Source organism: Myotis myotis, unplaced genomic scaffold (genome assembly GCF_014108235.1).
Source record: "Myotis myotis isolate mMyoMyo1 unplaced genomic scaffold, mMyoMyo1.p scaffold_m19_p_3, whole genome shotgun sequence".
Classification (NCBI taxonomy): domain Eukaryota; kingdom Metazoa; phylum Chordata; class Mammalia; order Chiroptera; family Vespertilionidae; genus Myotis; species Myotis myotis.
Genome location: NW_023416335.1, coordinates 80,987,264 through 81,002,338, shown reverse-complemented (window position 1 = coordinate 81,002,338; position 15,075 = coordinate 80,987,264). Strand labels below are relative to the sequence as shown.

The window sequence follows — 15,075 nt, the reverse complement described above, 5'->3', positions numbered from 1 at the left end:
ATGATATGTCACTAAATGTACATAAAGATAAATATAATATAGCCATAGAAACAATGAGGAGATATTTCATTTCTAAAACTGATGTCTATCGCTTCTCGGCCTTTTGGCTAAGATCAAGTGTAAAACTGATGTCTATGTTATAGAAATAAGAATACGAATTTCAAACAACATAAATTATCAGTTTTCTTAGTAGAAAGCCATCTGAACCATATATGTCAATTTTAAAAGTCAAAAAAGCCACTCAAATTGCATTAATGTGGTGTCATTTTAAAGTGCTATAAAATATCTTAACCAACCTAGATGTAAAAAATATTAGTTTTTCCACTATCAGGCATCTAATAGTTATGTGGATCACTGAAATGATTACTAATAGGCAAGAATCATGTTTTTTTTTTTTTTTTAAAATATATTTTATTGATTTTTTACAGAGAGGAAGAGAGAGAGATAGAGAGTTAGAAACATCGATGAGAGAGAAACATCGATCAGCTGCCTCCTGCACATCCCCCACTGGGGATATGCCCACAACCCAGGTATATGCCCTTGACCGGAATCGAACCCGGGACCTTTCAGTCCATAGGCCGACGCTCTATCCACTGAGCCAAACCGGTTTCGGCAAGAATCATGTTTATGAGACTTACTTTTGATATAAAAACAGTCTGGGTGATGATATAAAGATTGCAATGAGGCCCTGACTGGTTTGGCTCAGTGGATGAAGCGTCAGGCTGTGGACTGAAAGGTCCCAGGTTCGATTCCGGCCAAGGGCATGTACCTTGGTTGCGGGCACATCCCCAGTAGGAGGTGTGCAAGAGGCAGCTCATCGATGTTTCTCTCTCATCGATGTTTCTAACTCTCTATCCCTCTCCCTTCTTCTCTGTGAAAAATCAATAAAATATATTAAAAAAAAAAAAAGATTGCAATGAGAAGATAAGTATTTATAGATATACCAGAGGCCCAGTGCACGAATTCATGCACCAGTGGGGTCCCTCGGTCTGGCCTGGGGGAAAGTGCCAAAACCGGCTCTCAGATATCCCCCGAGGGATCCCGGATTGCGAGAGGGTACAGGCCAGGCCGAGGGACCCCACTGGTGCATGATCAGGGCTGAGGAGGGACATGGGAGGTTGGCCAGCCGGGGAGGGACCACAGGAGGGCTCTAGGGCATGTCTGACCCATCTTGCTCAGTCAGATCGGCCCGACTCCAGCAGCAAGCTAAACTACTGGTCAGAGCATCTGCCCCCTGGTGGTCAGTGCACATCATAACGAGTGGTTGAGCAGCCTTAGCATATCATTAGCATATTACGCTTTCATTGGTTGAACGGCCAACCTGACGACCAGACACTTAGCATATTAGGCTTTTTTTATAGAGGATTACAAACCAATATCATGGGGGGAGGGGTAGAAAACTGATCTCTAAGCTAACACTTGAAATGACATTTTTCTCTCAAAGAAAAGCTAGAGTTTACAAATAGCATTCATTCATTTAATAAGACACATTCTTCCTTCATTTATTTAACAACTAGTTATTGTCTTTCCCCTCAGTGCCAGGCCCTGATTTAATCTTGGGGATTCAGTGGTGAAGAAGACAATTTCTGTGCCTGCAAGGAAATTTTGCTCTCCACCATGTCCCCTCATGCCCTCCCACATATGCATACCATGCAAAGATCTCTCCAGAAGCATACTGCAAGGACGGTCACTTGACTTTGCTGTATGCTATATTGAGACAGTGTGTTTAAAGGGTCCACCACAGTGGCCAGAAATCTCTAAATTCACTCCTCCTTGCCCATTCCCAACAAACCCCAAGAGCTGAGAGCCCCAAATTCTGGACTAGCTATGCACTGTGCACAGCTATTAGCCATCCAACCTGGAGAAATTCATTTCAGCATTCACAACCTGAATCTGCTGTGATAACTTGCTTCCTGAAGGCCCTTGTCAGTTCACAGGGAGTGAGATGACCAGAGAGTTCTAACACTGGGCGAGCCATTACCTCACAAGGGACCTGTTCTATCACATGGCTCAAGTTAGAGAGTTCTTTTTTGCCTAGAGCTGAAATTGACCCTCTGTGAATTCAAACACAATCTATGTCCTACACACTGCAGTCAAACAAAACCTGTCTACTGCCCTTTTACATGGTATTCCCTCAAATATAAAAAAAGACATGGCATGGGCAATGGACCTAAATAGATACTTTTTGAAAGAGGACATGCAGAAGGCCAAGAGACATATGAAAACATGCTCAAAGTGACTAATCATCCGAGAGATGCAAATCAAAATGACAATGCAGTACCATCTGACAGCTGTCAGAATGGCTATCAGCAACAAATCAACAAATGACAAGTGCTGGCGAGGATGCGGAGAAAAAGGAACCCTTTGCACTGCTGGTGGGAATGCAGACTGGTGCAGCCACTGTGGAGAACAGTATGAGTTTCCTCAAAAATTAAAAATGGAACTCCTGTTTGACCCAATGATCCCACTTCTAGGAATATATCCCAAGAAACCAGACATACCAATCAGAAGGGATATATGCACGCCTATGTTCATAGAAACACAATTTACAATAGCTAAGATTTGGAAACAGCCTAAATGCCCATCAGCAGATGAGTAAATTAAAAAACTGTGGTACATCTACACAATGGAATACTATGCTGCTGTAAAAAGGAAGGGTCTCCTACCATTTGCAACAGCATAGATGGAACTGGAGAGCATTATGCTAAGCGAAATAAGTCAGTCAGAGAAAAATAAATATCACATGATCTCACTCATTTGTGGAATATAATGAACAACATAAACTGATGAACAAAAACAGATCCAGAGACAGAGAAGCATCAATCAGATGCTCAAACCTCAGAGGGAAGGTAGGGGAGGGTGGGAGTTAGGGGGAGAGATCAACTGAAGGACTTGTACGCATGCCTATAAGCATAACCAATGGATACAGACACCAGGGGGGTGAGGGCATGAGTGGCGGGGGGTGGTAGTGGGGGGATAAGGACACATATGTAATACCTTAATCAATAAAGAAAGAAAGAAAAAAAAAGACATGGCATATTTTCCCAAATCTTTAAAAGAAAAAGTACACTTTACTGCTAGTTAATCCCATGATTCCCAGACCTTTTCATAATATTACCTTCCTCGGTGAGCTCTTTAGCCAACATGTCTGCATCAAACATATAGTACCCAAAATATAATGCAATATTCTAGGTTTGAGTATGAGCAGCCGGTGTAAAATAATACTCTGATAATGCAACATGAGACTCCATGACTGACTTGGAGTAGAAAGGACAACTGAGAGGAACCAGTAAGGGGAACACTATTTGAACCACACCCATTTAAAATGCCACAATAAAGAGGCAGGACAGCAGAGTGCTCCAGAGCACACACCAAGGCCAGATGACCCGCGTGGATTCAGGCTCTAGCTAGTTACATGTATTAGATGTTAACCTCCTTTTCAGATTCCTATGAATGGGGAGCATAATAGTTCCTACTTTACAGCATTAAAATAAAGATTTAAATGAGTCATTAGACATAAAGCATTTAGAAGAAGCACATAGTAATTACAATAAATATTATCAAATAAAGTAGGCAACTTATTTATCTAAGTGATTATTGATTTAGGTGATTATCTAATAATAACCTGTTGTGTGATGTGCATTCACAGATTATAGGAAAAGAATAACTTTTACTTATATCCTTTGTAATGAAATATTGAGATATGAATACATAACAGTAAACAAGTACTTGGTTAGGTTCAAAGGATGTGATATCTCAAGAGAGAAATGGACTGAACTATGTTAATGGAGAGGAAGCCAAAGAGGAAAAAAAGTAAACATTGAAACCTATGCTGCTCATTTGAATTATACTATCAATGTGTCATTTTCAGTATCTTCTGTGCTGTAAGAATATGTTCTCTTTGTTTACTGGTTTGTTTTTATGTATACTTTTAAAAATCTCATCAGAAAAGTCATAATCTAATACTAATCAAGTTTCAGTCATGTCTGCTGTGGCAAGTGACCCTAGAACTAAAATGACTCTTTGTTTCAGTGCTCACTGAGTTCTAAAATTCAGTGCTGCCACATGGTGTCTGTTTCAGACAACTGAGCGAGTGAGCATGGATGCAGTAACCATGAGATTTCACATACAACTACAGACAGCTCAGATCACTAGAAATGTTAAGGGTGATTAAATAAAACAAATAAAACTGTGGTATAGCTACACAATGGAATACTACACTGCGGTAAAAAAGGAGGAATTCTTACCATTTGCAACAGCACGGATGGAACTGGAGAGCATTATGCTAAGCGAAATAAGCCAGTCAGAGAAAGATAAATATCACATGATCTAGCTCATTTGTAGAATATAACGAACAACATAAACTGATGAACAAAAACAGATCCAGAGACAGCAAAGCATTGATCAGATGCTCAAACCTCAGAGGGAAGGTAGGGGAGGGTGGGGGTTAGGGGGAGAGATCAACCAAAGGACTTGTATGCATGCATATAGGCCTAACCAATGGACACAGACACCAGGGGGGTGAGGGCATGGGTGGGGGTGTTCGGGGGGGGGGGGGGGGAGAGCGGGGGATAAGGACACATATGTAATACCTTAATCAATAAAGAAAAAAATTATTGATAAATTCAAAATAGAGGTAATGTATAAATAAACATGTAAGATAAAAAAATTACCTTTGTATTTCTTTCTAGTTAAAAAAAAAAAAAATGCTGGTTTCTTTACAAACTTCCCTAAGAAGTTTTAACAATGTTAGCACCATAATTTCTTTGAAATAATGACTTATTTGTTTAAGGCTTAGCCTAAGCTTCATTAAAATTTAAAGAAAACAATCGAGCCATTTGAACAGCATGCCTTGGAAGCTGAACATACAGCATGTGATTGTGGTGACTTTCAAGTAATTAAAAACTTCTTCTTTAGCAAGTCACTCTTACCTAAGAAGAAATGATTGCAACTTATTTATCACAGAATGGTTGCTTTCCCCAATAACACTTATTAATATGAGTTAAAGTGGAAATAAATGTTCACTACACCTCAGAAAGTTAGACGGATGAAATATTTTCTCAAGATAAAGTTCAGCCACATTCTTTGAAAATTCCCAAACTTTTAGGAGCCTATAACGTATTGTCAACAGAATACTGCATGACAGGAAAGAGTCCTGGATGGAACATCAGGAGGGCACCAGTGTGGCCAAAGAGAAATCAATTCTGTTCCGCAGTCTAATACAAGAACACATTCACGTACAGCAAAGAGGTGTGTTAAAGATAAAAATGTTAAGTGAAAATAAAGCTGAAACCATGCAAATATCAATAAAATAAAACAGAAAATGAACAATTAGAAAATGAACAACAACAAAAATAAGAACGTAGTATATATTTCACAACCATAGAAAATGCCAGGGCAGAAATCAAATTACAAATAAATTAATGATGATCGTTAACTTAAAAGTTTAAAAAATGCCAATAAGTCTGTCCAGGAGGAAACCAAGATGGCAGCATAGGTAAACACCGGAGATTGCTGCCTCCCACAACAACTTCAAAAATACAACTAAAAGACGGAACGGACATCATCCAGAACCACAGGAAGGCTGGGTGAGTGGAAATTCAACAACTAGAAGGAGGTGTGGTGCGGAAGTAAAATACAGAGGTGCGGAGGTGCATGCAGAGAGGGCTGGCGGCTGAGGAAACGATTGTCTTTTTCAATCGGGAGGGAGTCTCAGGCTCTGAGCTCCAGTTCTGGGTGAGTCTCTGGGGACCCAGACTCATACGGGAGAAACGGGACTGTCTGGCATCGGTCGGAACTCGAGGGCAGCTTTCTCTCGGAGGCACTCGCAGCGATTGCCGGGGCCTCTGAGGGCAGGACTGAGAGCAGCCATACTGCTCGCTCCGCCCGCTCTGTTCATCCCCTGGGACCCCGCCCTGCGCAAGTCGTGCACGGAGGCTTTTGCATATGAAAGGCCCGGCCCTTTGTAATCTGAAAATTACTTAACAAACTGCAGCTGCCCCAAGGCCCCAGGGCAACTTGCATTGCTTTACAGCTGGCTTCTGCTGGGTAGCCTCAGGCAGAGGCTAGATTAGCATCTCCTTAGATCCAAGAGCCAGTGTACCCAGTGGTCAGAGTGGGACCATCCAATTACAACTCAGATCCATAAGGGACACACTCAGGGGGCAGACTCAGTGAGCACCAAAGCCCCACTGAAGCAAGTCTTGACCCATAGGGTGTCTTCAGCACAGAAGTTCTCCCACCATAGATACAGCTGATTCACAGCCAATTGGCCTGGAGGTCAATTATTCCCAGTATTACCTACAACAATCAAGGCTTAACTACAACAAGACTGTGCACAAAGCCCACAAAGGGGTGCACCAAGAGTGTCTACCTCAGGTAATTGGGGAGGCTGAGCCACTGGGCCCTATAGAACACTTAGCACAGAAAGCCACTCTATCGACACAGCAAAGCATAAAAAGTGCCGAGACAAAAAAACAGGTCACAAATGACAGAAATGGAGGAAAGCAAACTACTGGATATAGAATTCAAAACCACACTTTTAAGGTTTTTCAAGAATTTTCTAGAAACCGCCGATAAACTCAATGAGACCCTCAAGAAATCTAGTGAGACCCTCAATGTTGTGATAAAGGACCAACTAGAAATTAAGCATACACTGACTGAAATAAAGAATATTTTACAGACTCCCAACAGCAGACCAGAGGATTGCAAGAATCAAGTCAAAGACTTGAAATACGAAGAAGCAAAAAAACACCCAACCGGAAAGCAAAATGAAAAAAGAATCCAAAAATACGAAAATAGTGTAAGGAGCCTCTGGGACAGCTTCAAGCGTACCAACATCAGAATTATAGGGGTGCCAGAAGAAGAGAGAGAGCAAGATATTGAAAACCTATTTGAAGAAATAATGACAGAAAACTTCCCCTACCTGGAGAAAGAAATAGACTTACAAGTCCAGGAAGCACAGAGAACCCCAAACAAAAGGAATCCAAAGAGGACCACACCAAGACACATCATAATTAAAATGCCAAGAGCAAAAGACAAAGAGAATCTTAAAAACAGCAAGAGAAAGAAAGTCTGTTACCTACAAGGGAGTACCCATACGACTGTCAGCTGATTTCTCAACAGAAACCATGCAGGCCAGAAGCAGTGGCAAGAAATATTCAAAGTGATGAATACCAAGAACCTACAACCAAGATTACTTTATCCAGCAAAGCTATCATTCAGAACTGAAGGTCAGATAAAGAGCTTCACAGATAAGGAAAAGCTAAAGGAGTTCATCACCACCAAACCAGGATTATATGAAATGCTGAAAGGTATCCTTTAAGAAGAGGAAGAAGAAGAAAATGGTAAAGATACAAATTATGAACAACAAATACACATCTATCAACAAGTGAATCTAAAAATCAAGTGAATAAATAATCTGATGAACAGAATGAACTGGTGATTATAATAGAATCAGGGACATAGAAAGGGAGTGGACTGACTATTCTTGGGAGGGAAAGGGGTGTGGGGATGCGGGAAGAGACTGGACAATAATCGTACACCTATGGATGAAGACAGTGGGTGGGGAGTGAGGGAGGAGGGTGGGGTGGGAACTGGGTGGAGGGGAGTTATGGCAGAAAAAAGAGGAACAAATGTAAATATCTGAAAAATAAAGATTTAATTAAAAAAAAATATATATATATATATATATATATATATATATATATATATTTAAAAAAAAAAAAAGTCTGTCCAGGATTGTCCTTTTCCATTCCCCATCACATCACTGTCTCCTACTCTCACAGAAAATGTTGTTGTCATGGTTGCTGCCTATTGCAGAAGACACTTACAAAATCACAAACTCAAATCTTGGTCAAAATTAGCCCTATTTAATGTAAATATATATTTCAACACATATATATTTCAACATTGTGAGACTTGGAACAGAGGAACCCAACTATGCTGTGACCCACAAAAACTGTGACATAGCCCTGGTTGGGTGGCTCAGTTAGTTGGAGCATTGTCCTCTACACTAAAAGGTTCGATTCCTAGTCAGGGCACGTACCTAGGCTGCAGGTTCAATCCCCAGCTGGGGAGGCAACCGATTGATATTTTGCTCTCACATCAATGCTTCTCTCCCCCTCACACCCCACCCTCCTCTTTCCTCCTTTAAAAAAAAAATCAATAAAAACATATCCTCAGTGAGGATTAAAAAAAGCACACAAAACGATGAGATAATAAACTGGCAGTATTTTAAGCCATAAAGTTTATGGTAATTTGATACAGAGCAACAGAAAACTAATATAGTATCTGAGGTGATTTAGATAACCAAAACAAAAAACAAAGTTATGAACTCCAGGGATGGGAGCACTGGACTGAGCAAGAAAACAAAAGTAATGATTATGTAGGTAGGTTTTCACCATGTCAGCAAATCCTTTGACACGACTCTCATGTGTGTAATGTCCCCTCCCCACAGCGCAGCCAGCCTTGGTGACTCACGCACAGCCTATCGAATGCAGCAGAAATGGTGCTGAGTGACTTCCCCAGTTAACTCAGTTTCTGTCCAACTCCCTGCAACACTCACTTCTAGAGCCCACTTTACTAGGGAGTTTGGTTCTAGGTTTTCAGGGGAAGCACAGCTTTTCCACGTTCCATTTACTAATTACAGATTTTCCCTTGTAAATATATCATCCTTAGGGACTTCAAGGAGAGAAGTGGCTGCAGAGAAGCAGAACTTGGCCATCCGTAGATTCCCCAGCCATCACACCACCAACTCAACCATGAACCTCTGACGTGAACCAGCCAAAATAGCAGCCTCAATAGCAGTCACTGTAATCCAGAGTAAGGTGGAATATTTAAATATTTAAAGATAGGGAGAATTGTCAATTACTGATAGAAAACATCTCTCTTGTTTCTTTATATGCCTTGGAAAGTTCTTCCAAATTGATTTGCTGTAAAACTCTAAGCAATCTACCTAACATTTTAGTCTCCACATTTCTAATCCAAACAAACTTCAGAAATAATATTTGAGTGAAGAAATTTCTTGAAAATATTTGAACGAAAAGTCTTCTCATGTCTAAAATAAACGTTCATTTTATTAATTAAATCAACAAATACTAATGGATACAGTGATATGAGGTAAAAATATCTGACACAGTCCCCGGCCTCAAGGAGGTTATAATAAACATAGTAAGTATTTATTTAACTCAACATAAGGCAGCATATAATAAGCTCTACAACAAAGGTACAATAGAAGAAATTGCAATGCAGCTGGAGATCCAAGAAAGAACTCAGATTTGAATAACCTCTCCCAAATCCAAGCTTCTCAGTTCCCTTTTCCTTTATCTACTCCAATACCCTACACCTGAAATTATTCCATCCTTCACATCTTCAATGTTGGAACCCTCTTTCAGACTAAACTCTACCTCCCTATTGTGAGGAAATCCTTACCTCCCCCTCCCCCATGAGTCTCCATAGAGGGGAGACTCCCCAGAGGAGGCAAGTAGTTAATCTGATTGGCTGATCACCCTACCCCACCGTCACTTGGGAGGAAAGAAGAATAAACAGCATGTTGGCCTTAGGTCTCCAAACAATTTATCAGAATTTCTGTAATTTATCAGAATCTCTGGAACCTGTTCGGCCATTGAACTCTGTCCCTTAACATTTGTGTTTCATTCTCAAAATCTGAGAACTCAGAAGGGGCAGATGGATGAGTTATTAATCCCCCAAATATGGAACAACCCCTTTCTCTTTCTGTTCAATATTCCCTAAAACCATCAACCGTGGATCAATTTAGCTGTTCTCTAGCCCCATCTTAAAGAAAATACTCTTCAGCTTACTCAGCAATCATGTCCATCAGTTATTCCCTCTCTCTCCTGAAGCTTCAACTTTTGATTCTGACAACTCTTTCCTCTTCATTCAGACACGCCCAAAACCCATTTTAAAAACAAAGTAAAAGAACAACAAAACCAAAACTCTCTCTTCAAGCTTGACCATTCTTCTAGCTATCTTTGCTCTCCTTTAAAAGCCTCGTTTTTAGGAAATGTAACCTACCCTGGCTCCCTCTGCCTTTCCACGTTGCATTCTGGGGGCAGCCTGATGCATGCCAGACTCTACAAAACTATTCGCATCAATGTGACCAAATGACCTCTGAGCTAACAAATTCAACAAGCAATTTTTATTTCTTCTTTGACTTGACCTCTCAACTGTATTTGATGTTTAGCAACTTCCGTCTTGAAACTCTCTTCCACTGGCTTTTTATAACATCACTGCTTCCTGATGCTCCTTCTAGACTTCAGAATGCTCTCTCTCAGTCTTTATTGGTTAAACCTTAAATTTTAACATTTTCCCAGGATTCTATTCTTGGCTTTCCTCTTCTCAAACTAAACTCTCCCTAGGGAGGGGGGAGAGGGAGGGGGAAGGCCTATTTACACCATGCATTATCCCACATACCCATAAATCAATAAGACGAAATCTGAACTCATGTGCTTCCTCCCCCACCCCCAGCCCTACCAGTGCTTACCTGCTCGGTACCTGCTTACCTGTCTGTCCTCTCTGCCCTGGCCTGCCTGGGGGATGGATGGACACACACTGCTGTCGGCAGTGGTGGCTCCCTAGAGCAGGGACTGGGAGCGTGAGTGAGGACAACTACATAACGAGAGCAATGCATCTTAGAGGAACTAAAAGGAACCCCAGATGAACTCCACTGAATTATACTGTATCTTAAAGGGAAGTGATATGTATGTATGTATGTATTTATTTATCCATCCGTCCATCTCTGAAGCTCTTGTGCGTATTAGCACAGGAGCCTGCACATAGTACTCAATGCAGGGTACTCCATTCCTTTCTTTGAATCAAAAAAGTAGAATAAGAATGGGATATCTGAGATAAGCTTTGAAGAGCTGATAGAATTTCAACAAGTACAGATGGAGGAGGAATCATGTGAGTCAGAGGGAATAGGAAAAGCACAGGCTCAGACAGAAATGCTGGACTGGCAGGCTGTATGAAGTCAAATATCACCACCAACACGAGAATACTGAGGCACGATTTTATAAGACTTTAAAATGGAGCCAGAGATGCAGCTTGGCAGGCGATGGCAAGCCAGTGAAGTGTTTAAAACAATGGGATTTGCGATTGGAAAGGAAAAGAATTAAATGGACAGAGGACACCTCTTAAATAGCTACCAAGTGAATTTCCTAAGTGAGAAGAAATAAAGACCTGAACTACAGCAACTACAGTAAAAGTAGAAGGGGAAAATATTATTTTTGAGATTGAAGGTGAAAACCAAAATTTTTGAATATTCAAGAACGATTACATTAGTTGAAGCATTAAATTGAAAGGAGGTGGAAAATTTAAATCAATAACATTACCATCATGAATGGTGTTGGGTGTTAGAGTATCAAGCTTATTGTGTTAGCAAAGAGCTCCAACAAGCATAGGTTGACACACAATTGGCAATTGAAAAGGGCATTCTTTATATGTTAGGAAAGGTCATTTATAATTTCGGAGTCGGGGGTGAGCAAAATATAATCATACCGTGAAACTGTTGTTAGCATTTTTTGTGCTTGCTTCAGCTACACTGGCATCTGAGAGGTCAACTTCATCAAATATCAGAGACTGTTAATGAAAAAGAACACAAACATATTAAATGAAAACCAAACTCAATGCTCCTCAATAATATTTTACTATCAGGTCATGACCATGTGGCTATGTCAGGAATTAGGAATAGAAAATAAAGAAAAATTTAAGTCAGTGATACTTTGTGAGTAAAGTCACAAAGTACAACACATAAATCCCAAACTGAAAAGTACCTCACAGAACTCCAGGACACTGTTTTGATGCAAAATGCTCTGTGTTCTCTGGAAGCATAATTCATGGGGAATCTACTAAATGCAACACACACACACACACACACACAGACACACACACACTCTCACACCACTATCTTTAAACCTTGTAACAACTTTGCCAGGAAGGCAGAGACAACGTTGTTCCCAAATTTGCTAAGTGAGAAAGAAAAACAACTAGTCCTGCCTCCGATCATGGTGAGTTACTGAACTTTCTGAACCTAACATTCCTCATCTATAAATGTGTTCAAATGAGATGAGATGCTCTGCAAAAATTAGATGATGTTTCTTTCATACTCTTAAAAGTGGTCTTAAGAAAAAAGTGACAATGGTAAAAACGCCAGAGAAACGAAATCTTAAAAATGTACAATTTAGCCCTGGCCGGATGTCTCAATTGGCTGGAGCGTCATCCAGTACATCAAAAAAGGTTGGGGGTGCGATCTCTAGTCAGGGAGCATAGGGGAGGCAACCAATCGATGTTTTTCTCTTACACCGATGTTATCCCCCCACCCTCCTTTTCTAAAATCAATAAGAACATATTTTCAGGTGAGGATTTTTTTTAAATATACAATTTAGAAATTCAGAAATTCTAATAAATAAATGTACCCTTCCCACTTAGTCATCTGGTCATTGTTCACCCATCATTGTTCTTCCAGCCAGGCAGTACAACAATGCTTCTCTAGAAGTGCAGAAAAAGGGGGGGGGGCCTTCTCTGATAGCTTCCACCCGCCCCCTCCCCCCCACCCCCTCCAGATCTCCAGGGGATTATGCTTTAATCCAAGCAATCTGACTACAAGACTTGTTCCCTGACTGAAAAGAATTTATAACCTAGCACAGGCGATAAAATTGACACAACTAATTTTAATGTAAGATAGACCGTTACAGTGGAAGAGATGAGATACTGCGAAATGCTCTGGAAGATCGCAGATGACTTCTCCAGCAAAGAACACTTACACTCTTTCTCTTGTGACTAATGAAATAAAAGCTATTTGAGGGGGGATTTTAGAAATAACGGAATTTTGTCAAGTGGAGACAGAGGGAAGGTCACTGGAGATGGGAGACCAAGGGCAAGGCTGCACTGGCTGGTCAGTGCAGCCTACAGATACAGGTGAAGGCAGGATGGAGTCAGACCAGGAGCAAGCCTACACATAACAACTTTTAAAACAAGACTGTTTTATCTGGTTATTATTTCTACAGCTGCATAAACTAAGATTTAGGTTTTGTTTGTTGATTTGTTTTTACCTCCTGGTGTATAATGCTATTAATTACATCAGGTACTTAAGTTCTTTAATATGGAAATAACTAAATTGGCACAGTAATAAGAATCTTAATGTTTATTTTTTAAAGAATCCTAAAGTATCAGATCTAAATGGAAACAATCATTATAATTTTTTTCGTTCAAAACTACATCACTCTTATTTTATTCAATGGTTATATAAAAATTATTTAAAGTCTTATTTTTATTTCACCATGATTTTTATTTTTAAATAATTTTAAATGTTTTTTTTATTGATTTCAGAAAGGAAGGGAGAGAGAGATAGAAACATCAATGATGAGAGAAAATCACTGACCAGCTGCCTCCTGCACACCCCACACTGGGGACCGAGCCCACAACCCAGGCAAATGCCCTGACCAGGAACCAAACTGTGTCTTCCTGGGTCATAGGTTGATGATCAACCAGAGCCACACCAGCCAGGCTATGATTTTTATTTCTAACCTCTAGCATAGTGACTGATTATTTTGTGTGCCAGGCACTACGTAAGCACTTCATGTCTATTATGTCATTTAGCCGCCTCTCATGATCACGTGCGTCCACAGCACTGCTCTGGAATATGCTGGAACTGGGACAGGAACTCTGATTCGTCACTAGTATAGCAATGTTCTCACTTACGGTCAGGAAAATATTTATAATGTAAAAAAATAGCAAGAAAGGGGAGAAAATCCAAAATTCTGAGTTTATTCTATCTAATAAGGTTACATTTAATATTTTATTTAATTGGAAGGAAAAAAGGCTGGAAGAAAATGGAAGGAAGAAATGAGGAAGGAAGGAAGGGAGGGAGGGAGGAAGCAGGAAAGCAGGGAGGAAAGGAAACTACAGTAGAACCTTCCTATTCCATTCTCCTTATGGTACAAGCCATGAAACTGACTCAAATGGGCTCCCTTGGGATTTGGTCCAAGATAGGTCACATTTATATTGAATTTATGTAAGAGGAGAAAGGGTATAGTGAGCCCCAAGACAAAAACAGTTTAGAGAACCAAAATTTTAAATCCATCCACAACCTCAGGTGCTTGCAACTAGTAGTCTCTCAAATTACCTTTGAGTCCTTTGCATAATAAAGTGTACGGCCTCGAAGCTTGAAGTATCGCTTTTTCCATCTTTGGAAAGAACTGGTTTGCTTCAACAGTTGTCCCTCTTTAATACTGGTCTGGGGAGAAGACAAAGCACAATGACATGATTAAAATGAAATCCAAAACCAAATAAAGTTCACGATTAATGACACACTATCATTAATATTTTGAATATTGCTTCCCATGTCCCACAAATTTCATGAGAGAATATTTTCTTCTTTTTGTTCAACCAAGGGAGCACATGTGCAAAGTCCTAAAGAGCAACAGTAATTGGCTCAGTTCCCTGACCTCCAAGTAGTCACAAACAGCCTGAAAGGCACAAGCACACAAACTAGCCCTCGCAATACAGGGGGATGCACACCATGACTTGCATTAGTAAGTATTTAATAAATGGTGCAAAGGGTAGAGACATCGTATAATGGAATGATTTTAAAAAGCATGGGCTTTGCATCCCTATGACTATTTTTAAAACTGAAAATTTGTACTTCTTTCACCCTTTTCACCCCTCTCTTCTGCCCGCCTCCCATCTGGCAGCAATCATGAATACAGTCAATAATCCTATCTAATGAAGAGATAATGTGCAAATTGACCATCCCTCCAACACACAAGATGACCGCCCCCATGTGGTCAAAGATGGCCGCCCCATGTGGACACAGATGGCCTGCAGAAGAAGGCAGTTAGGGGTGACCAGGCCAGCAGTGGAGGGCAGTTGGGGGCAACTGGGCTGGCAGGGGAGGACAGTTGGGGGTGATTGGGCCAGCAGGGGAGGGCAGTTGGGGGCGATCGGGCCGGCAGGGGTGGGCAGTTGGGGACGATTGAGTCGGCAGAGGAGTAGTTAGGTGTCGATCAGACTGGCTGGGGAGTGGTTAGGGGGTGATCAGGCTGGCAGGCAGAAGCA

General features: G+C 40.7%; 1 protein-coding gene across 16 annotated transcripts in view; it reads right to left on the bottom strand.

The window, feature by feature from the left end:
* DGKH (diacylglycerol kinase eta) overlaps positions 1 to 15,075 on the bottom strand; it is a 218,027-nt gene that overhangs the window by 110,109 nt on the left and 92,843 nt on the right. For all 16 annotated transcript variants that reach the window (XM_036300984.1, XM_036300979.1, XM_036300975.1 and 13 more), the window contains 2 exons: positions 14,144 to 14,254; positions 11,518 to 11,598 (listed from right to left, as the gene is read on the bottom strand). In XM_036300984.1, coding sequence (XP_036156877.1) covers positions 11,518 to 11,598; positions 14,144 to 14,254 — 192 coding nt within the window. The remainder of the gene's footprint in view (positions 1 to 11,517; positions 11,599 to 14,143; positions 14,255 to 15,075) is intronic.